Here is a 25,584-nt window from a genome sequence, read left to right as displayed (position 1 = left end):
GTGCTTCTTTAGGATAAAAATCTTGGACTATAAGAACTCTAGGACATTCTTAAAGAACACACATTTGCCTAGCTAAGTGTCAATGAGTACTGCTAACAGTATACCTATCCATTACCAGTAAAAGGACATTTAACTGGTAATGAATAGAATGCACTATGAATATTTTAGGCATTTCTGAAAATTTGCTGTGAGACTGAAAATATTTTAATACATTGGATTTAAAAGACTCTATTGTCCAATATTTACATTATGGCACATATAAGATCTCTGGGGCAGGGACCAGTTTTTTGTTGTGTTACTATCAGTCCCAGCACAGTGGAGTCCTGATACTATAGGCACTACCATAATACAAATAATGATGCTGATTAAGGGGGAAATTAACCTAATGAAAGAGTGGAAGTCAGATTGCCTCTCAAGTACACACTCATTTGGGACATCCAATACCTTCAGATTATTTTAACATTTTAGACTCTCAGTTCTATTAAAGACGTGTTATTTGAGCTAAAACATGCCAACAGCAGTTAGGATACGTATACAGAAATTTACAGAGAAGACTGAAAAGACATTGTAATAGACAAAAACTGTTTAAGATCCTAGATCAAAAACAGAATGTGGTGCAGGGCTTAAAATATAAATATCTATAATTTTACAAGACAAATATTGGAAAACTCAGTTACTACTTTACATATCTACCAAGAACATCATTCAAGATCCCATTTCACCAGCAAAAACATCATTAAATAAAAATTTCCCAAGCAAAATATTTTCCTGAACTCTCTGGATCACTTTAGATTCTTGATGCCATTAACTCTTGCAGAGGACCTCCCCACACCCCCAAAACACCCACCCCTCCACAACAAAAGACACATGAGCATAGGTTTGGGCAAGTTAAATAAAGGAGGAACTAATTTTCAAGTACAAGACCAAATTCTCAAGAGGAGGCAAATATAGTGCAGTGTTTCTCAATTGGTGTTCCCGCGGGAATGCTGTTAGGGTTCCGCGAGCAGCTGCTCTCCGCGCCGCCAAAAAAGGGAAGACGTCTCAGATTTTCTGGCGGAGGGTATCCAGTGTAAGTGTAATTTAAGTGAGAAATGCTGACCTTCGCTTATTTCGACATTTGAAGACTGCTAAGAGTTTGGGGGGTTCCGCAATTATTTATGGAGTTCTAAAGGGTTCCGTGGCCAAATTTAAGTGAGAAACACTGATATAGTGTAGTCTACACTGCACCCCCCACCACACAAAGTAGGCTGCGGCAGGATATAAAGTGAGAGTGGACGTAAAATTCCCCTATTGCAGAGCATCTAAACTCCATCCAGTGCAGTCCTATGTTCACCCCTTTCGTGTCCACTGCCCGCTTTGTAAATCCAGTTGTCATCTTTTACTGATACCACTGAATTACTCTGGGGTGCATTACCCGTCTTGAGCACTCAAAGAATTTTAGATACCCCTCCACATACGGCACTTGTATCTTGTGTTACAACTGCGATTAACTTAATAGAGTATTTTGTACTTGTATCTTACAGTCCCTGGAACATCAGAACAGCATCAGGCTGATCCAACACCCGCTAAAATCAATGAAAAGATTTCCAAGAGTATTAGATAGAGCTCTTTATGCTGAAATGCACCATTTCTGATTAAAATCTTTCCCCCACCACTTATAAATACAGAAGAGTGATCTATAACTTTCTGAACATGGACGAGTAACTGCTAATCATAAGGAAACTTGGAGGGCAAACACTAGTCTTGATTAGAAATTAGAGAGCTCAATCTCATTTATTTTTTCCTACCTCTAGTGACATGCTTTCTCCTCCCTTTTTAACAGCATTTTTTCTTTATAACAAGGTATTTTAAATTCTCCATTTCATGGAGTTCTCATGTGTATGGATACAGATGCACATATTTTAAAATGTTAAGCATAGGGGACCTGTTACTATCTTTTGTGATATAATTTACTCTAATTGTGAGCTCCACTGTACAAAGTATGTGAAAGTTCATAAAATAACACAATCTACAGATTTTGATGTGAAAAGGTAAGAAAAGGAAACAGAAAAGCTGAATTAGTCTTAGCGAAAAAGGCCTGCTGATATGGTTCAAGGACTATTTGAAATCATGGGTGGTAAAAACAGAAGATGTGGGACCAGAAATTAATGAACCAAAATTGTGTTTGTCAAATATTAGGCCTAAACTGGTGAACAAAATAATGAGGGGATGGGCTATTCCATCCATCACTCCATTTTTGGGTTCTTAAAGAAAGAGACTTTGAGAAGAAGGGAAGAACTGATGAAGGCTACTGGAGCATGCTTCACCATCATGGCTGCTACCCACACTGTTTCCTGAGACTCGGCCTACATCATCCTAATCCTGAGGGATGTCTTGATAAGACCAGGCCAAAGAGAGGGATCCAGATAAAATCACCACCCCTACACCAGCTCCACCTGAATCCAAACACAACCTCAGATGAAGCAGGATCAGACCTGAACTGCAGCTGCTGCAGCAGCTCACGTCCACTAACCTATTTTCTTTTACCCAAAAGGAGTTATTACCATCTCTGATTCCATATAAGGGACTGCTGAACATGAGCTTTTTTCCTTCTAAAAAGGGGAAGGAAACAAGGGATGCTGTTAAAATGAAAGCCTTACTTAATACTTTACATTTCAGATGCTTTAACTGTTTTTTCTTCTTTTGTATCTTTAATAAAAGGTTAAAAGGATTTTTAAGGGTGTGTTTGCCATAGTATTAAGTAGGATGAGATCTAGTGTATACAAACCCCCAGGAACTGGTTTAACACTGTTGAATGTTGGACAGTGACAGTGGACAGGGTTACATACAGTAAACACCTTTAGCTCATTTATTTCATTTAAATTAATACAATGTAACAATACATACACCTAGATTGAGATACTGGTTACTATTTTGGGCCCCAAGCCTACAAGCTCCACTATGATGGCAGATCCTTAATTCTAATGCAGTTTTAATCCTTATAGTAGAGAGACAGCTTGTTCTAAGTAGTGAAGTGACATGAAAGCAAGAGAATCTCTCTTTTCATACTTTTAAGTACTCTAACCTCAAAAGATGGGACAACATTTTATTATCAATATGGAAGAGAAAAGAAGGGGACTTTAATAAAACAAAACATCAATGAGTAACAACAAAGCCTGTACTTAGGATGGCAAAAGGAGATGGCTGTTCCAACTAAGTCAAAACATAAAAACTGTCTCAGTGTAGCGCAATGCATAGAACTGACCTAACCCAATATTTACAAAGTAAACACTGTAACCATAAAATAAACACTAATTCAGTTATTGAAAAGTATTTAAAGATAAACTTTAAAGATTTTAAAAGAAGTAATCCTCCCCCATAATGACCTGCTTTTGATTTTAATTTTGTATGTAAAAAGATAGCTAAGTGCATTTAAAAACAAAATACTTTCCCTTTACTTACCAAGATCATGTGGCAGGAAGGTTCAGAGATCCACTTAATTCTCACATCAGTTCAGCACTAGCCACTTATTTTTTACACTAAAAATAACTACAGAAAAGTTGCAGGCCACAGGGAGTGGTCAGGGAGAAACAGCTGTGTTCCTCTCTTCCCAGGTTTATTAGGCTGAAAGGGGGCAGCTGTGCGTCTGACCCTATTAGCAGAAACTAAGAGGTCTTGATAACATGATCAGTGGATATGAAAGACTGGAAACAAAGGCTTATTTCAATTTTTTTAAAAAGCAAAAAAACAAAGCAGCTTGTCCAAAACACTGACCAAAAAAAAATAAATTTCATTTGGTTTATTGATTTAGCTGTTTAGTAAAATGAATGGCTGACTGATACTGTGTTTTAGTTGAGTCACTAAAATGTCTGAATAAATTCAGACACCTGAAAGGGGAATCCTACTAGCTTACCCCCCAAAAAAAAAAAAAAAAAAAAAAGTGGGACTTGTTTGTTTGACTGAGGTCTACTACCTAACTGATAAAAGCACTACTATCTGCTAGGACAGCAATCTTTGCAGTTTCAAGTAGCTGTGACTTCAAGTACTACAGGGGAACTGCAGAAACTAACAGGAAAATTTCCTCAAGGGGGAAATGTACCACTTTTTAACTGTTCCCTTTGCAAAATAAACTAAAATTTGAAAATAATAGGTGTGTACCTTTATGGCTACACATGTATTCGGTTATGTAAAATATACAGGGTTCTCTGCAATTCTCTGGCCATTCATGAAATGTTCACTCTAATGGGATCTTTTCCCTTCTGCTCAACCCTGCATCCCCATTCCCTCTATCAACCTAGAATGACCTCTACCAAGTGGAAAGCAGTGATATGCTATGTAAGTGGGCAGTAGAATGAAACAGGAAAAAGGACATGCAATGGAGCTACAGGGAAGTGTTTTCTGCATGCCCGGATAGAGAAACAGGGGAGGTAAGAGATATGGCTGGGAGTAAAGGAGTTGTGGGAAAGAGACCCATCTTAAATTATATAAAAAACAAAGACTGTAGCGGAGATTTTTTTTTAAGTATTTATTATTGGGATGTGGTTAAACACAAAGTGTAGTTGTGTGATGATTTGGAGAACTTGTCTGTTCGGTTTATGAATTGTGTGAGATTATGAACTCTTGAATGTATATTTACCAAGTTACAGATTCCAGTTTGAATGTGTAGGCCCTTCGGCCTTCTTTAATGGCTGTCTCCCTCAATGTTGGGCTGAAATTCCAAGGGTAGTGGTACAGGACTGATAACAGAAGGTTGTTAAATCTGGATTGCTCTCCCGCTGATGTGGACCAGATCTATGCAATGGACTGGTTTATCAGGGGAGAAGTTACCTGGCAACAAAGGCACCTGCTAGGGGTCTCTCATCACCTGGGGAGGCTGATCCCCCTGGCAGAGGGACTGGAAGGTTGTAAAAGGACTGGAGCTGCTCCATTTGCAGTCTTCCCTGGCCATTTTTCTCCAGCTCATGATGAGGGAGAAGCAATCCAGCACCTAAGAGCCTGATGAGGCTCCCAAATATAGTCCCCTTGAGGACTCCCAAAGGAAGGGTGAACTAGTGAGGGGCTTGCATTAGGATGTTTAATGTTTTCTAAATGATTAACCTTGTGTGTTATCTTTTAAGTAAAAGAGCAATGGATTTAGCAGCATCCTGTGCAGTTTTCTTGCTATATGCTACAACTACCATATGCCTCCTGAGAGAGTTCACCTTCAGTGGGATTCCAAAAGAGCGTGTGTAAGCCGAGGGGGAGTCTGAAGGGTCAGCACTTAGCCCAGAGGGTTCCAGCCCTCAGGAAAAGGTGCTAATCATAATGTCCATACCCCAAGATTGTGTCTAGGGATCCCCGGACTGGGGCCGTGGCTTGGGCTCCATTCAGGCTTCAGGAAATTGAAACACAGGGAGACCTAGTGGCTGTGTTCCCTCACAGCAGCCTAGTAAGTGGCCAAGAGGGGGCACTCAGTGGGGACCTGTAACAGTGGGGTACTGCAGAGCTGTCAGTTTCCTACCACAGAATTCAACATTACCAGAGTTAAAATGGGTCCTTATTGGTGTGGACCCTGAAAACTTTGTTCCTTTTTCCATGCTGCCGCTGTGCAGCGGAGTAATTTTACTCCCAAAAGATAAGAGGATAAAGACTCTGTGTCAAAACTACCACAAGCTTGCCTGAGGTCCCCATGCTATATATTTTTACCTCACCCCTGCCAGGTTCATGAATCCTCCCATTCACCACAATCATTTCCTCCCCGTCTCTTGCTTCCAGATCTCCAACTTTTCCTCCCTCTTAGCATAATCCTCTTAATCCTTCACTCTCCCCCTCCCTTTCCCCTAAAGCCCTCATTTTTCTTTACACATCTACCCCCTTGCTATCTCTCACCCTATACCCGTCATGCGACTTCAAAACCCGCACTCCTTCTCCCCATGATGCCCTCATTCTCTTCTCCTCCATCTGTCTTGCCTTCCAAGCCAATTCTCTTTTCCTTTCTCTCTAGAAAACATTGCAGTGGGTCCCACCTTTTATTCCTCCAGAATTTTCTTCTTCCCCAAATAGCTGCCTTCTATTTACTACAGCAAGGTCTTTGTTGCTCCCTGGCACTGCCTCACCTACTGTCTCTCTGAACTTTACACTCACTGCCTCCACAAGATACTCATTTTGCTCTCTGTTACCCCACTACCCTCCCCTCTGTCCCTCAATGTACTTAGTTCTTCCTCTGTCTCTCTCAGCTCCCCTTCAAATCCTTTTAGGTCCCATCTTCACTGCCTTCATGCTCGAGTTTCTCCACAGTCTTTGCTTCAACAGCTCCCCTCCCCCAAGTCCATTCACTGCTTCTGACCCACCTAATTACCCAATTCCCTATTCTTGAGAGTCAGCTGCAAGGTTTATACTGCTGTTTTAGCACAGGGCTGTCCCCCCAGGCTGGGCAGCGCACTCCCTGCTGCAGTGCAGATTATCTTCTCTGTCTCTCCCTAGATTGTGTACTCTTCAAAGCAGGGATAATTTCTTCTTGTTTGTCTGGAAAACACTTAGCACATTATCAGCAAATAATAAATACTGCAATACACACATACCTGAATGAATAGTACTGATATAATGTATCTCAAAGCAGAGAAGAAACTATTTTTTATTGTTTAAAGAGCTTTGCAGTTCATTTATGAAGAATTTTAAAATCCAGTAATTCCTCCAATAAAAAAGTTTGCCATGACAAGGTAGTTCCACCAGAATTAAATTCGGTAATTATTTCTAGATCTATAACCTCGAATAAAACCAGCATTTTAAACAAGTGAAACAAAAAGTGAGTTAACCAACCCATTTTTAAACAATTTAATAAGAATATTTCTCTCAATATATATTACAATAAACTAATTTAAATAACAGTAATACAGTCTATCAAAAGCCAGGGAACTTAAAATGATATTCATCTTTACCTCACATAAGTTGAAGACGTATAACAGTATTATGATCCTTTCCAATCTGTTAACTAGGTATTCATAATTTAAGAAAAAGCTTAAGTAAAAATTTTCAAATGAGGGTGCCTAACGTTAGGCACCTAACTCCATGCTTAGGCACCCAAAAAACTGGCTTGATTTTTGGAGTTGTAAACACCCTGTTTTTCCATGAAGATGAGGGAGGTAGGCACCTTTGAAAGTCAGACCAACTTTAAGTGTCTAATTCCCCAATTCTGTATAAATTTATGCACAAATGTAACTTCATGAATTTGAATAATCCCATTATATTCAGTGGGTCTACTCGTATGCATAAAGTCATATATATAAATGTTTGCAGGATAAGGATATATGCTGATTTAGGAGTCTAATTTGGATTTAGGTGTCTAATTTTAGGCCTCCAAATTTGAAATTTTTGGTTATAGTATTTATACAATTAACCAGAATGGTTCATGTAATTATGCATTTAGGATGTCTGCTATAATTTTTAAATTTTAGCCAGTTTTCAAAAGATTATCTGGATAATTTAATATATTTTTTAAAAATAATAATTAGACTAATCATTTGCCAAACTTCATGTTTTAAGCTTTGAGTTAAACAAATAAGAAAGCATTCAGCCAGTAATTTCTTTTTCTACAGCCCATACTCTGCCACAGCTTTTAAACCAAAATCACCATTGTTGTTAATAAGGATTTCTGTTTAAAAGTTGATGGCTCAAACTGGCCCTATGTTTTTGAAAGTTTATGTAAACTTTCAAATAATCCAAATACATTTTAAAAAATTCTAAGAAGCAACATGATCTTATACACCCCAAGTTTTGATCGGTGTAATATTTACAGCTGAACCAAACACCTGAAAACTGATCATTATAATGGGAACACTAACACAACCTTAAAATCCTTAATAAATGTCAATGCCATGTCAGTACTTTTAATATTAATACTAAAAGATTCTCCAGTTCCCAACTAAAAGTACATTTTTCAACAGAAAAGAAGCTTCATTCTAGCTTATCCTCATAGATCAGTGCAGTACCATGCTAAATGTGCTTGCTTACACCATAGGTTTAGATAGGTACAGGGACAAAAGAAATAGGTTGCTTCTCTTGCTATACAGTAGAAAGCCCAATCATGCAAACACTACTCTAAGTGCTTAACTGGACATATGCAAGTAGTTCCTCTGAGGTGCATAAAGTTAAGCATGTGTCAAAATGTTTGGAGGATCAGGGCCCAAATCATTACAATAATTATTATTCTTGATGTACAGCCTGTGGCAACTGGAGAAATCCTAAATATGGCAAAGTTAGCAACACATCATCAGTTAATAGTTGTGTCCGTGAGAAGGAAATTATTGAGTCAATGAACCCTTTTTGCATTGTAACATGAAATACCCACCCCATTTGTGAGGACAAAAAAGACCTGATAAGTCACTGATCTGTTTTCATCTCCCTTCTTCATGGTCCATTTATTATCAATTAAAGACAGCTCTGGTTTATATGATTTCCCATGATTTTCCTTTTTAAAAATGCCCCATTTTTTCCTAATACAAAACACTTGGCAAACAATCAGTCTACACTTCATTGTATCTGGTCAGATGTTTTCAATTGGTAACAGTCTTCCTCACCTTCAGAGTAAAAATCAGGTAATATCCTTCCTGTTCCACCTTTCATTTATAAAAAACAAAGTTAAGGCCATTTAATATCTGTCCCACCTTAATTACCCATACTAAATTGAACAATTATTTTGAAATCCTTCTACTGGAATGATAAACAGTTTTCTCCTATTATTCTTCTGAATCTACTGGAACAAATAATATGTCCATCTGAATGATTAGTCTCCAACATCCCCATCTCTATCACCAATGAGCCACAGAAAGTGAAAACTCATAGCTAATAAAGCAGTTCCAAGCAGATCTCCCAACGCAGTAAGGTAAGGGATAGAAAAACTATCAGGATCTTTTCCTTTTTTCCAGAAGTGGTGCACCATCCAGTCAGCAATCCATAGCAAAATAAATACCTGTGGCAGAACAGTAAACAAAAGATAATCCAAAGTCAGTGGGAGCGAAGTTAGAATGCTTAAGAAAATTCCACTGATTATTTTAGCAGAAACATTAAACTAACAGGCCTGATTTCTAAGATGTGCTGAATATCTGGGATGCCCAACTGAACTTCACCAGGAGGTGGTGGATGCTCAGCACCTCTGAAAGCCATAATGTGTTGGGTGTAATGGAAGACACTGGGGTAGGGTAAACTGGGGCAGTTAGTGCCTTGCTGGTGTGGGAAATGAGCAATTCAAACCGTTCTCTCCATAAACTCAAGATCACTTTCACCCCTGCCTAAAAGGTGGAAGGAAAGATAAGATGCATCCTCCCCCCAGTACCCAAAGTCTCAACTACTACCAAAGTTCCAATAATCAAAGTTGTCTCTCTGGTGTCCACACCAAAAGCACACTTTCCCCACACCTTGTCCTACAACACAGTTATGTTCAATACAAAAATACATGAAACACTGACATTTTAAGGTTTAATTAGTATCGAAATAACCAAATGCCACAAGGAATAATCTGACTGAAATTGGGAAAGTAAGTGGGAAGACTGGCTTTTGGGGAGCAGTGCTGTACAAACCCAGGTTTAGTGTGATGCACAGGAGCACTTGTTAATTGAAGAATAATTTCACCCAGGCAGTAGGAGCCAAGGCAAATGGCCTAGAAACGATGAAGTACCAATTTCAATCCTGGTGTAATCAGACCCAATTCCCATGGGCACTGTGTGGCTGCACTTTTACACCAGGTCTTAATTTGGTTCCAAGTGTTGTATTAAAGACTTCATTCTGCTGTGAATAGCTATACACCTAAGAAACCTGAATTTAACGCTGAAGCTATGTGTGACTAGTAATCCAGTTCTAGCAGGGATTCATTTAAATGATCTAGAGATTAAAGCCAAGTTTACAAAAAATCATGTTAAATATACTAAAATGATTAAAAGCATTATAAAACTTCCACTCAACACTTTTTTTTTTAAAACGTAAAAAATTCATGCTTTACACTACAAAAGCATATTTTAAATCTAAATTTGTGGATTTTTAAGAAAAAATTACCAAACACTCTCCCTGTTTTTTCTTTATGAAAAATGCATAACTTATTTAGATAAACACATCTTCTCAATAGGCAACTCTGTAGTCTAAGCTAATTATGCATGTACTAGGTGTGCTTACTGGAATCCAAACAAATATATTTAAAAGCAGATGTTTTCTTTGGAAGATTATGTCAGATTCTTTCAGTCAGCTCCTTCTTCCACACAGACAAAAAAGGTCTGTATATGGAGATACTGTACATAAACATCCCTTTACAGGCCCTACACAGCAGACTCCATAACTTAAATTGATAAACTGGTATAACTATTGTCTATCTAATGATGCAGGAACTCTTTTTAAGAACAATTTTACTGCTTACTCAGAAAAGAGACATATGATTAATTAGAAATACTGTACACAGTACAATGTAAAGCATAGTGCGGAATGTGACTTTTTAAAATGAAAGATTTAAGAACTCCAAATTTTCGCTATATATTTCCATTCCTAAAATATATGGCTGACGTGGGTTTGGGAGAAAAGTAGTCCTTGAATTCTACAAGACTAAAGGGAGGATAAACTGACTGTCGTATTCCAGAAAGGTCAAAGAAATAATTGCATATGTAGCTGCATACATAAAAGGACTGGCCTCAGAATTGAGAGACTTTAAAGTCATTGATCAGGGACAAAGATAGGATAATACTTGGAAAGATGCAGACTGGTTAAAGAATAACATATTGACATTTCAAAAGGAAGGTCAGGCTGAATTAATCTGATACATTTCTTAGCGTGAATGACAACAGGAATTGACAGAAGTGAAACAGATGACATAATCAACTTGGACTTCAAGAAGGCTTTTGTATTTAGTGCCACAAAAAGTAGTATGTAAAGTTAGTAAGTGTGGTGTTGATAAAACTCAATTTGATAAAAATATATTGGCAGCTGAAGTCAGAGGGCAGTGGAAAAAAGTATAATGGAGAGGTGGCAAAAATAGACTGTTGAGAAGACATCTTGTTCAGCCTACACACGGTACTAACGATGCAGAGAAGGATCATGAAGTAAATAGTACATATGTACATATAACATGAAACTGGAAGGGATAGTCAGTCATTAAACAGAGAGGAAATGAGTGCTTTTTGAGAATGAAGTTTGTGGCAGCCATCTCAGATTCATATTAAAACTGCATGCCAATATTTTCAAAACTAGGTGCCTTGAAGTCCAATATTTCATGACTCTGCAGAGCTAGAAATGGGTCTTCCTTTTCTAAAGGAACTCAGAATTTGCTTCTCATCTTTGTAGGCCTCGGGATAAACTTTCAATTTCTGATTTTCAGTATAGAAAAGCTATTTTTGGTCATTTTAAGATATTTTTAGTACCTCTGAGCCCTCTACAGTTGGACTCTTGATAATTAAGGCACCTGGCTTCACAAGCAAAAAGGAACAAAAATATTTCCAATAAAAACCAACATTTTAAAAAATCTCTTAAACATTAATAAAATAGTTTTCCTGTGTTACACCGTATAGAAAAAAATACATGATGGTATTCTGTGGTATACTATAAAGCTTTTATTGGTACAGTATGTCCATTTAGGATTTTCTTCATGACTGACTCATGGTTTCACCATTATGATGCATGCCAAATACATGGTGATAAAACCCAGATTAATTCTTGCTGATGAAAGTTTTATAACCACACCATATTAATTATATTATATACATATACATTATATTTTTATTTATATGTAAGTAAGAGATTTTAATCTCTTTCATGAAGACATGTGGCTTATGTAATCACAACAGCAAGACTAAACCATAGGAATGGGCAAAATTTAGCTACATAGTTCTAATGTACCTCTCATTTAAATATCCAGGTCACTTCAACATTCAGCCATAAATTTGGGTCTGGAGCCAGGATCACTTGGGGTTTTACCGGTGCTGAATATTCTTTAATGCGGAAGGTGTATTGGCAGCATTTGTTGCGGCTTGCTGCTAGTACTAAATTAACTGCTGTTCCATTTTATGCTTTACCCGTGTTTCAGTGTGATAATGTTTATGAAATACAGTTTTATTATCCCATTACTATTTCATTTAGTTATTGCTAGGAAATGGGACAGTGGTTGTTTACACGTGTATATTTTTCATGGGTGAAACACTGGATATTATGTTCATTTGTAGTATTCTGAATGAATTCTGGGAGAAAGGTAGAATTAAGGTCACAAATACGTATCATATTGGGTAAAATTAATTAAATAGATGATATAATTATCCCCAAACCAACATTTATAAACCAGAATATTTAGACTTAAGTTTACAGTTAAGAAATCCAAACATGTTAATACAAAAACTGTACAATTAAAGCATCAAAACAACCACAATGCTGACCTATAAGTGATGTCATGCAATAACCACAGGATTTTGATTAAAACATGTAATGTCTGTGGTCCCAGATGAAATTAAAATGATTTTTAATTACACATTAGATTTCTCAGATTTTTTCCCCCTCCTGGCATCCCTATCAGGGGCTTCGTCTGAATAGTAACTGTAAATTACCTATAATGGTCTCATCCTGTAAACCTCCATATATGGAGTTTCCATTGACTGCAATGAGAATTCTGCATTCAAAGTACTTGCAAAGCAGGCTCTGAATGCTCAGAGAATACGTTGCTGAATATTCAGATACCTCATTTTCCCCCCCAAAAAGTGGACTGTTCCATTACATTTTAAAACAATACAAAACCCAATCTTCTCTGTTGGCCACTAAGTCAACAGTTCTGGTTCTTTCTGATTCATAACCAAGAGAATCAATCCACTGCCTGCATCAAATATGGAAAGAATTTCTACCATTTCTGGCTTTCCAGAAGAGTATTATGCCCTTTCTTCTCTAAGAAGGACCTTGCCACTGTCATCTATGCCTTAGTTACTTCCAGGTTAGAAAAGTGCAATTCACTCTGCTTGGGGGTGAATGTGGACACCAAACACACAAGCTATAATGCATTTATTATTCAACAGACTGCCTCTTAAGCAACAGACACCAGCATGGGTATATTCCACTTGCTCCTTGTTTACTTATGGACCAAATTCAAAGTGGTAAACAAATTGATATATAACACACTTAGGCTAGGTCTACACACAGAAGTTGCACCAAACTGATTTAGTTAAACTGGTGTGACTCTCTGTATGGATAATCATATCTGTTTAAAACTGGTTATAATTTCAGTTTAACCTGCATCTGTAAATTTACAGGCATATGCTAAACCAATATAAATGTTGGAAAATCTCTAAGCGGCATCAACAGATAGCCAGCTCTGTGTGCTCCTTGCCTCTCCCTCCCGATCCTAGCATAGAAAGTGTGTTGGAAGCAAGGTTAGGAAAAAGGGGACATTGCTGAAGACTACTATGCTTTGATGACCCCTGTTTATTTCATAGGATCAGGCATTAAAATTCTTAAAATGTATCTAAGCAATATGTATAATTACATGCTAGCTATCTAAAGTGCTTATCACCATGGTATCTGAGTACCTAGATGAGTATGATATAAAACCTTGATAGACAAAGATTAAGGCCTGGTCTAAACAGAGAGCTGCAGTGGTTTACTAAAGGTAGGATTCCAAATCAATTTAATTAAACCAGTGGAACTTTGGGTGCGGATACCTTTATATAAGCATGACCCTGGAATCCTCAACTGACTTTCCAGCTTTTTTGTGCTGCCCGAGTGGCATAAAGCAGGCAGAACCAGGGACAGGATTGGGCTTTTATTTTCACATTTCCTTAAATCTTGAGAATTTCTGGTATTGGTACATACTGTAGATTTTGGAAGTCAACTTTGGATAATATAAAAAGCAGTCTTTAAAATTCAGCAATATTCTCCTTGCATATAGACCTTACTGTCCTTATTCAGGCAAAACGTGCATTGAACTCCATGGCATATTCTTCCCCTCTGTGTAAGTAGTACAGGATAAGGCCATTAGTAAACATTCCCAAATGATAAAAATAAGGTACTTTATGGCCTTAGGTTATTGTAGAACCCACATCTTTTCATTGTAAAGAAAGGGGTCATCAAAACACCACTGAATTCTCTGGTTTACAGTCAAATAGAAAACAACTCTGGAATGTTCAAAATATGTCGCTCCAAAAGAATACTGTTCTGATTTTTACTGATACGAGTAATTGTGTTTTATCACGGCAAATTTACTGGGTGATGGCTTCTAGAGTTTCCCATTACTTGTTTATTCCCAGAATCCATAACACAGCTGCATGCTGAGATTTGGTTGGTAGGTGTGAAAATTCCTCAGAGAGCTCTTTATTGGCTCAGCAGGAACCTGAAGCACAGAGGCAGCCTTTGAATGTTCAAAGCAGTGTGCTGTAAGACTGATGGTTTCATTACTCCAGTTTTGCCTTCATTTTATTGCTGGCTGACAAAGCTGAAAATGAACCTTAATGCTTAGCTGCGAATAGTTAAAGCATGCTGTGCCTCAAAACAAAAAAACCGAACCTTATAGCTATTCAATCATATATGCATTGCTGGCCCATAGCCAGACTGTACCTTCATGAAGAAGGTATCAAAAGCTTGGATTTGTATACTTTTCTGAAAACAAATGTGTTCCCGCTCAACAATATAATCCATACCAAACCCAATCAGTCTGCCATCATGTTTGATTTTCAGCAATATACAATTGTTTGCTCAGACAATGTATGCTGTATTATTTGCATCTTTCATAAAATGAAGTAATGTATAGGTCTCAGTAGATATTTGTACATAATATAGACATCTTACAGTACTTATTTTGCATTACCTGCGAATGGTACCATAGATAAGCATGTGCCAGACATTTGAGTGTAAAACCTCAAACAGTTTTATAATATAATCTTTTAAAAAGTATCCCTGCATGAAAATTGGTATACTTTTTCTCTGACATAATTTAAATAAAATGATTGAAATACTGACCTCATTGAAGTTAACAGAAATTTTGCCCTTGAGTTCAACAGAGACAGGATTTCATGCAATAGCTCCAATTAATTAATTTATTTTAAAAAACACTGTACATTTAAAGTTAGAGGAACAAAAAAGTTATTTGCTGGTTTTTTTCAACTTCTAAAAATCAAAACAGTTTTGTTTATAAAAATGATCATAATACTGACTAGTTCAAACAATTTTCAAAATCAAACCTAGTATTTAAAGAGGTCAATGGTTAAGATTAAAATGTGATTGTAGATTCAGTGACTTTCTACAAGTTTTTCTTTTACTATACATAGCATGCTATAGATTAGTAAATAACCAAATCTATATTAATGCTAATGTACACTTATGTAAACATATCAAAATTACTCTATTCCCATAAATGTTTTCAACTATACTACACAGGCGAGCCAGAGAACATCATCTGGGAGACAGCAGAGATACATGAAGTGGACTGAATAAAGTAGACAGTTGAAAAGAGTGCAAAGGTATCACAAATAGGGAAGAAAGGAGAGAGATGAAGACAAAATTAACAATAGTAGATCAGGATAGGGGAAAAAAGTCACACTATGGAAATGCTCCAGAGTCCACTGAATTTAATAGAAGCCATTGACTCTGTGGGCTTTGAATCATACCCAAAGAGGGAGGGGCAATAAACGGAGACACATCACATTGGTGATGAAGGAAAAGAAAGACAAATTGATGAGATACTATTGGGGGACTACTCTGGAAAATAGAGCGGTGTTGCTGTGGAGAGATCAGTTACATTAAGCTGGCAGTTCCCATTGCAATCAAAGCTCTGTTCTCCTTTATATTTAATTATCTTGAAAATGTCAAGTTTTTAGGGCTAGAAAAGTCATCCATTTTTCTTTATTAAGCAGATTTTTAATATATACCAGAGGGAGATTTTTAATATTTTTAATAATTTTTAATATATACCAGAGGGAACATAAATAGATTCAGTATGTAGCCATGATCACCATAACAGAAAGAAAATACAAATATACAACAACAGATTGTTGCCCTAAACGAATATAATGAATAAAGCAATAGGATATCAAACCTACTCAGTTTAGACTGCCCATAACTGATCATTGCCTTTGGATATTATTGTGCTCTGGCTGTCTACAGATATGCATTTGCTCCTCAGATTTAAAAAAAGAAGAAGCACTTTTAGTCTTAAAATGTTGATCTTTCATAAAACAAGAAGTATATTGATTTCAACATAAAGTGGAAATAACTACAAGTTTTGTAATTCAGAATGGAATAGGACAGCTCACAGATTCATCATTGCTCAAATTACTCATTTGGGTGATAATTGAAATGACAGTAATTAGCTGTGAGTTTTTCCAATCTTACTATGTAGGCAAGAAACTAAATTCTTGAAAAGACTAACCATGAAAGGATAAAAATATAAAAGTCCCAGGAAAAATAAATCAGAGCAAGATTAGAGACTGTTGATCTATGCACATCTCTAAAGAAAGCCAGCAGAGGATTGAATTTGTAATTTCAAACTATTCTCACTATTATCAAGGTGTCTAGATTACATCACTGGTGCTGAGCAGAAAATGAAAGGCAAGAAGCAAATTGTTTTAATGTTAAAAAAGAAGAAAACTAAGAAATGTGCAATTTTATGGGAGGTCCACACTCTGAAGGTCGCAAAGACAGTAAGAAAAAGCACCAGCATAATCGATTAAGGTGATACAGATAATTACATCTTCAATCATGACTCGAGTGGCATATGAAAATCTGAAATCTGTTAATTAAAACTATATAAAACCTTTCTATATAGCAGCACTACATAAATGTGATTATAACTGGTATAATGAAAAGGGAATAAAGGAAGAGAAAAGAAACCACCAATGTAGTGGAATATTTTCACAAGGTGACCAGAAATATGGGGTTCCTGATCGCAACTTTGCAAAAACCCTTGAAAAATTATAGTGTGCAATAGTTGTGATTCAGCCACAAAAGAACAACTGCAAAATGTCTGTGATAGCCAGAGATAGGTAGTGGTGGTGGTGAAGGGAAAATCAGTCACAAAAGGAAAAACTGCAAGCCTCCTCTCACTTAGGTAAGGTAAAAAATCAGGATGGACTCCACTGAAGTCAGTGGAATTATGCTGCTGTAAAACTGGCATAAGTGAAAGATGAATCAGGCCTTGCAATTTTCTTGCATTTTTTGAAAATCTGCTTTAAATGTATACTTGTGCTGATGCCAAGCCTTTTCTACCATTCCATTCTGAAAAGCCCTGCCTCTTCTTAGCATCTGAAGTTAGCAGCAAAATGACCAGAGAAACCTGAGATTTTCCAAAAGGCCGATTCAAAACTGAGGGAAATGATCGCAACAATGCAAATACTATGCTAATATAATTATAACTGAAAAAATATAAAATCAATTTTTCCAACAGTTCTTGACATATCCATTGCTAAGTGAAATCTGTATCAGGACAACATAAAGTAAGTCCATAATAGGGGGATGGAGAAGTAGAAATTAAATAAATCATGGTGATCGAATGGGAAACAACAAAAAGTACGAAGAAAAAGAGTTAAAAATAATGGCATAACAATTTTAGTATGAGTGACAGTTATATGCAAGCCTTGAGTTTTTCAATTGTATACTAGGTGAAAAATATGAGGTTCTCATATGAAATCAAATGGTAGCAGTTTGCAAAATCCATCTTTTCATCACTCAATTTCCAACTTCAGCATATCAAAAAAAAAACAAAAAAACCATATCTACAATATATGATCCAGGTGATTTTTTAAATCCATTTATAATTATAAAACAACACCAGTCCAATAAACACAGAAAAAAATGTTCAGAACACCGAATTAAAGTTTTTATGTAAGACTTGTCTTTGACGTAAGTAACAGTTTTAAAGATAGCTATTACCAAGTTATTTTAGACGTAAGATCAACACTGGCCATATGGATCTTTCAAGTATGTCCTTATTTTTTAAAAAGCAGAACTAAACATTTTATTCAACTCAGCAAATTTTTAACTAAAACTTGGCTGTGAATAAAACAATTCAATGTATAAGCTTATTATTTGGAGTGATTTCAGCTTAAGCTATGACTATTTCAAAGGCTTCTTTCAACTGCTGCTATTGCTTGGACTAAAGAGACTTAGATAAAGCCAGGAAAAGTGATGCAAGACTGTTTAATAAAACAACGGATGCAATTAATTATTATTCTGGTTACTGCTAAACTGACAATCTTTAATGAGTTTTTAAGAGATGCACACAAGCATGCATACTTACCTATTACATTTATGGGTTGTGATCCATTTTATTTTAATGAAATCAGGTTGAGAAACTTCCTTAGGAATTTTCCTTGGCCTACTTTCTATTAATAAAGGCCATATTCCTTTCCCATTGATTAACATGATGCTTACTAGCTTGGGAAAATGAAACCCTGTCTACACTTACCTCCGGGATTCGGCGGCAGTCGACAGGAGTTACGCAAGCTACGCAAAAAACGTGCAACTCCCATCAACTTCTCTGCTCCTCTTCTGTGCGCCGTCTTCATTGCACTGCACCGACGGGAACCGCGTTCCCGTTGATGTAGCGCTACGCCACTTACGAAGATGGTCTTAGTATGTTGATTTCTGGATTGACTGAGCGAGTCTTCACTGACCACTCAGTCGATCCAGAGAAATCGATCTGACGGTGGCGACTTTGCTGCCGTCAGTGTAGTCGTAGCCTGACACACAGTGATGTATCTGCTGAGAAACACGCAAAATGCAGTTGTAGAAGCTGTTGGGCATGCGTGGGAATTTATTACACCAAGAGTGTGTGACAAACCACGACATGGACAAATGCGCCTTATTGTTCTACTTTTCACATATCTAAAAGCAAGTATCAAACATGGAATTATTTGAGAACTAAAACATAATAGAATAATTGTTTATTCTTACCTGTAGCAGGGCTGCAAACAAATAAACTGCTATAAAAATTGGAGTCAAAGAGGTATGACCACTTTTCATTAAATGAATGGTGTACAAGAAAATTAAATGCCCAGGAATCACCAAAAGGAGAAGAACTTGGGCTGATTTGTTATTTACTCCTGTAATACAAAAACAAAATGCAGTTTAGCCTTTTGAAAGCTGGAAAATATTTTTATCAATTATAGAAGGGGGGAAAGTACTCCATTCAAGTAGGCCACAATCACCCCAGACAGTGCAGACAGATGCAAAGCGTACCCTTCTGGAGGGCAGGCATGATTTTCACCATCAAACCCTCTCAAAGTTTCTTCTATATTTAGGGTCCACCCGAGAATTAATAGGACCCCTGCCAACAGAAACTGCTGAAGGTCTGCTCTGAATCAGACCATTCCCTAGCCATCTTGATTGGGTTGCTTATCTGAACACTACCACCCACTTTGAGTTGCATGAGGCTCCCATGTACTCCCTCAGAAGAGGGGAAATTTTGGCCACCTCTACCTTCTAAATAAATCTCCAGAGGGCTTTTTATATTGCTAAGGAGTAACTTCACATTCACCTATTATTTTATTTATTAGTTAGAAGTACATTTAATAAATACCAAGAGCAACAGATGCTACTGAAAAGTCAACTCTTGCCAAGGACATCACATAGTTACAAAAGGTACCTTCTGTTCTAAATTTAAGGAAAAACTGTGGAAGTCAGAGCAACTATTGTGTGGCATGATGAGAACATGACTGAAAACATCCCATTACAGTATCATCACATGGAAGGATTAAAACCATTATGACTTAAGCTAACAAAGTGAAGCAGGGAATAAAAAGTTATTGGCAGCTGGGTAAAGTGTCAACTACAACAATATCTGCTGGTTTATAAAACAGCACTAGATAGCTAAAGGATACTTTTTCCAATTAGTAGTAAACAGGATGGAGAGAGTCGGGAAACAAAACAAGTTCTGGGAAAATCAAACCTTTGCCTTAACATGATTAAACTTCTCTAGAATAGGCTGACATATTGCTGAATTTACACTTGTATGAATGAACTTCCTTGTTAACCAAGCAAAGCGGGTCTCCACACTCAGTTTGATGGCATTTCTTTGGCTTTCTGTACAGAATGTGATACATTTGGAACACGGCATCTGATCATTTTCAAAATTTCAGGAAGTGGACAGAATCTTATTGATTTTTGGAGAAAAGTGGAAAACCATAAAAGCTCAGCTTAGAGGGAAGTCAGAGTACCTGGTGCTGCAGGCAGAGGAAGCTGCTACTGCCTACATATATCAGAAGCTTAACTTGCTGTATGGGGAACTGAGTAGCTAGGAGTCTAACAGACATGAGAGCCTGGGAAGAAGGATTTTTTGGGAGGGGAGGGTGAGAAAAAGGGGATGGGGAAGGGAAGCAGACACATGGGGTATGTACACACTGATGGCGGCAAATTCACCGCCATCAGATCGATCTATCCGGATTGACTGGGCGGCAGTGAAGACCCGCTCAATCAATCTGGAAGTCAATTCAATTAAACCACCTCCTCAAAAGGCATAGTGCTGCTTTGATAGGAAAGCATTTCCCATAGGTGAAGCAGAGACGGCATGCTAAAGGGAAGTTAGGAAGTCGACAGGAGTCAGGCAAGCTACTCTGCGTAGCTTGCGTAACTCCTGTTGACTGCAGCCAAATTTCCCGGTAAGTGTGTACTAAGCCATGGAGGGGAGTGGGTGGGTGATAAAGTGGAGTTGGGAATGGGAGGGAAGCAGACATTCTGGAGAGGTGAGTGGGAGGGGAGCGATGGAGAGGAAGCAGGGATCAGGAGGTGGGAGTGATGAAGAAACAAGGACCCAGAGAAGAGGGGTGGAGAGAGTCAGTGGGTGCATGGGTATGGGTGGGAGGAGGGGAGCAGAGACTGTTTATAATGAACCCAGGATTTAATCGGCACACCTTCCACAAATACTGAAAAGAGAAGGACATTGTATATGTGTGTTGATTCCCAACCGAGATTTGATGGTGAGGATAAAGGGAGTTTTGGTGGGGAAAGGGAGAGAACCTCTGAGGTTGGATGAGAGAAAGAGGTTAACGAGTTACTGGAGGGTAAAAGGACAAAGCAGTTCTGAGTGCAGGAGTTTGGGGGTGGAGGGTGTATCTGTAGCCCCTCCTGACTTCCATCTCTGCTTCCCTGTTGCACTTCTCCCACTCCAGCCCTATATACCATCTCCGTACCACCAGTTGCTGCAGATAGAGGAATCTTTCCTTTGTTACTGCCTAATGCTGCTCTCTTCCATTGGATGTACAGCTCGACCTATAGGAGCACAAAAGTGTGCAACATCTAGTTGTAACAATTAACAATCACCAACACATACCTGTACCATAATAGGTTCTGCATGGGTAATAGCAACCCTTTGCTTCTTCTGGCAACTCTCCAGGAATGCTATGTAAATGAAGGTAGGTAGAAATTCTGCTAGCTTGAATTGCCACTAAATTACCACCAATACCTGAAACAGAAAAGGAAATTAAGACATCTTTCATTGATTCTTCTGACAGATAACAATTTAATCAAACTTATCAACTTTTATTATGCCCACCACACAGGTATAAAGGTCAAAAGGGGAAACAACATCTTTACCATGTAAATTGATTATTCTGCTTCTACGCAGGCCAACACTAACCATAATGTGACTGGAAGCCTCAGAATTGAACTGAACTCAGCTCTTGCCCAGATTTGATTTTCATAGATTTTTAAGGCCAAAAAGGACGAATATGATCATATAGTTTGACCTCTTGCACAAGCCAGCCCATAGAACCTCAGCCAGTAATTCCTACATCAAACCCATTACTTCTGTTTAAGCTATAGCACATCTCTTTAAAAAGACATCCAGTCTTCATTTAAAGACTAAATTGTTTTTTGAACCAATACAACATGATACCTTTAAATGCATGAAGAGGACTGCATGCTGTTGAGGAAGTTTAATGATTGCAGAATTCTATGGTCAGACAATTCTTACTATTCACCTCCTGGAGGCCTGGATTCAAGAATTTAGGTCTATCATCTTAATAATTATCTCTGGAGAGTAGGTACAGGTAAATAGAGAAGTTTTCACCTGGTTTTATATTATCCATCTTTATATTAAATTTTTCCAAATTATCTAATTTTTCATCATTTTTTCCCTTTAAGGAATGAAAGCTTGATTACTACAAAGTCATATATACTTATGTACTGGATAATAGAGTAGAATGTACCACTTTAAACCTTCAAAGATCACTCAGAATAATAACTACAATGAGGGAGGGAGCAGAGAGTTTGATTCCAGCAGCAGACAAAAGATGAGAGTCGTATTTATTGTGGAGGCTCTGGTCAATAGTTAAAGAGCTAAGGACCCCATAAAGAGAAAAATATGATAAAAGCCTCTTGTTATTAAAAAAAAAAATTTAATCTAAACTAGGACCACACACACCAAATGTCTTAAGCATAATCAGATGGTTTGGCTACCTTAACTGTGCATATCCATACTCTAACATGTTTGGAATTATTTTAAGCGAAATCTTAATTCTGAATTTCCTGAATTTGTAATGCTTGGTTTAGAGATAAAGACAACAGTTCTAAATTTTTTCACCCTTTTTTTCAACCTTAACACTCAGGACTGAGCCCAGACTCTCCAGGTCTTTAGGCAGCGTATTTACCTGCTGAACCATGACAAGAACACTTAAGCACTTCCCTGACCAACAGCCTTAGTGCTAAAGGCCTACAGAGTCACAGCCTCTGATTGGATGGACAGGCAGCACTCTCATTGGGTGCCTGAACTATACAAAGGTCCCAACAGGAAGAGGAAGCTGTCTGAGCAACAGACCATTGCCTGCTCACTGATGCCTAGACTACTTTGCCTGATCCTGCCTTGCCGCCTCTCCCTACCTTACCTGACGCCACCCTGTTGCTCGGCTTCCTTGCCCGACCTCACTTCCCTAACCCAGACTCTTGCTAACCCAGACTCTTGGACGAGATCTTCTGGTTACTGACCCCTGCGAGAACTCCAACCATTGCCCCAGACTGCCCTGATACCAATCAACCTCTTGGCTAACCGACCACCTGCAAACACTTGACTATTTGTCTTGACTGGCCCCTACTTTGCCTCTGTCACCTGGCATTATAAATACATAGACCCTGGATACCATAATAGGTATGTTAGAAGATATTACATAAGATTATTCTAAACTTGATTTTATTATTACTGTTTGCCAAAACATTTTAAAATAGAACAATTCTTATCAGCTACAGAGTTAAGGATTTTCAAGTTATTTTTACCTTAATAGTATTACTTTCAAATGGAAAGATATTTTTCTGGAGCAATATTCAATTCGTTTCTTCTCATAGCTGCTTTTTTACCATGCCCATGAAATTACCCAGGCAGTACCAGACTAATTACGTCACTGAGGGTAGCAGAAAACCATTAAAAGATATAATTGTGTAGATTAACAACATTAGAAAAACAACAGGTTGTCAATTCACCAAATTACTGGTGTGAATCCTTAGCTTTTGAATGAACTCTTTTTAAGTGCCTAAGGCTATAGGAAGCCCTGTAATTGATAGCATTAAGAAATTCTCTGCAGGCATGCCTATAGACTGCTTCAAAGCACAAATTCATGTTTATTTTAAATCAGAAATATGTTTCCTGAAAAAATGTATTGCTCTCATCATGCTATAGCCTCCCGGTTGTTATAAAGACTAATTTTGCTAGTTTCTTTTTAGTCACATGGGAACCATAATACATAATGACATTTTCTTTTAAAGGAAAATCTTAAAAATTGACTTGTATCCCTCACAGCAAAACAGATCTGATTAACTTCTGCATAAGAATATTACACTGTCGGTAAGGATAAGAGAAGTTAGCTCTCTTGTAGACAAAAATGCCATCCCTGACTTTCATTATTAAAAAATACCCCAAAAATCCTGTCTCTTTACTGAACCATTCTATAGCTAAATGACAACCCCTTTCCTTAGGATAAATATTTCTACAGAACAGCTGTCAGCCTTGTTCTTTCTCATTTAACAAACATTCTCAGCATGTAAGACCCTGTCCGTGGTACAGCCAAAATCACGCCAGCTATATCTGTGAATACGGCTGCTAACTTAATTTCAGCATCCAGTATTAGAAATAATTTTTTTCTGAGAACTGTGCTAAATGAGCTTTGCTACAGACTACACTGAGTTAGTCTGTTAGCTTGCCTAGGTAACGTGGATATAACATTTCTCAAAGAATACATACCTGTCCTAATTTATCACAGAAACAATTATATGTCCTGGCTACGCTATCATTAAACATGCTTGTTGATAGCGTAGTTCTAAGTATTTGAGATATTTTAAGTATGTTTGACATGTGTTGCACTAATATATATTTGCCATCTTCAGACTCACTGTATTTGATTACAAAAATATGTTGCTCTACAACTTATATATATTTATTTTGCGTGTGTGTGTAAGTATATATATATTTTTCCACCAACCCACCATCTTCATTTTATTGTACACATGCACACTCTTAAAAGAACAATGTTGCCCCCCGACTCCTGGTCCAATCTATGTCTCACCCCTCCCCATCTCCAGTCATTTCCCCCCATCTGCCTGTCCCCTCAGTGGTTCCTTGTCCCAGTCTCTTTGCCAAGCTAGTCCAATTCTTCTCGCACACCCTTGCTTCTCATCAGATTTGCTGTTCCCAATCAAAGTCTGCTTGCCTAGCAAGTCCAAGTTTACTGAGCTCTTCCTTCAATATCAGTCTCAACCTCCAGACCCACTGCCTCCCAGTTCCCTCCAGCCTTCTTGCCCAACCAATCCTAGTCTCCCAGTCCCAGTCTTCCCCTTCTGTTCAGTCTGTCTCCCCACATCCCAGACTACCTATGATGGCCTCTTGTCCCAATCTACTCCTTCCTCTGCCCTCACCCTGGTCTAGCTCTTAGGTCCCTGTATCTGAGTCAGGCACCTTCCTCTTCCACGCTGCCTGGGCACCAGCTGCAGGGAGTGGGGTGGAGATATTGAGAGCACAGGGGAGACAGTCTCTCTGCTCTCTCTCAATGCTGGTGTCCAGTCCTGCTCTGGACCGCAGCAGCTAGGAGCTTAAAGTTTAGGGAAAGTCCTGCTGAGCCTCTATACCCCATGGATGGACATGCTCAGTTGCTATGTGGGGATGGTACATGCACTGTCCATCATATGAGACCTGTGAGATACTGGAGCATGTTCAGTGTGGATGGAATATTCCAAGATTTTAGCCATGCAGCTTTAAGTCTCTACTTAGCATGTGCAAACAGCTTTTTAAACTTGGAAAATTTGGGCAGATTTCCATAGGAACAGCAAAAGGCACATATCTGACACAATCATTATCCCTCTGTCAAATTTCAAATTCCTGCTCTAAAGTATGGGGCTGCTAGAACTTCTCAACAGAAATTTTAAAATAGTTTTAACATGGCAAAACAGCATATTTTCTCCTAACATCATTCTCTGAAATGGCTGCACTGTTTTGGCTGAAACTTTCCAAATACTTTGAGGCCAGAGACAGATACCTGGCACAGAAAGTTTAAGCCAAAACTATTTTTATTTGGCAATGTTATAAACAACTGAAAAGGGAAATGTTGGGCAATCTCAATGTATATGTTTAATCTCCCTTCCTCAAGGATCTGATCCTACAAAGTACTAAGCACCACCATCAAGTCAATGGGAGTTGAGGCTCATGGG

General features: G+C 37.9%; 1 protein-coding gene across 2 annotated transcripts in view; it reads right to left on the bottom strand.

Annotated features, from left to right (window-relative positions):
* Nucleotides 1-6,579: 6,579 nt before the first annotated feature.
* Nucleotides 6,580-25,584, bottom strand: part of SLC41A2 (solute carrier family 41 member 2) — a 57,730-nt gene continuing 38,725 nt past the window's right edge. Inside the window, exons 8-10 of one of the 2 annotated variants that reach the window (XM_067536161.1) lie at nt 21,227-21,358; nt 18,853-19,001; nt 6,580-8,926 (exon numbers count right to left, since the gene is read on the bottom strand). In XM_067536161.1, coding sequence (XP_067392262.1) covers nt 8,741-8,926; nt 18,853-19,001; nt 21,227-21,358 — 467 coding nt within the window. In that variant the 3' untranslated portion in view covers nt 6,580-8,740. Of the gene's footprint in view, nt 8,927-13,755; nt 13,915-18,852; nt 19,002-21,226; nt 21,359-25,584 lie in introns of those variants that run through there. The other variant, XM_067536162.1, reaches the window with a different exon arrangement.

This window comes from Emydura macquarii, unplaced genomic scaffold (assembly GCF_026122565.2).
Source record: "Emydura macquarii macquarii isolate MOO-44397 ecotype Brisbane River unplaced genomic scaffold, CSIRO-AGI_Emac_v2 contig_3530, whole genome shotgun sequence".
NCBI lineage: Eukaryota > Metazoa > Chordata > Testudines > Chelidae > Emydura > Emydura macquarii.
Note: the sequence above shows the minus strand (reverse complement) of the source record. Positions and strands in the feature narration are given on the sequence as shown.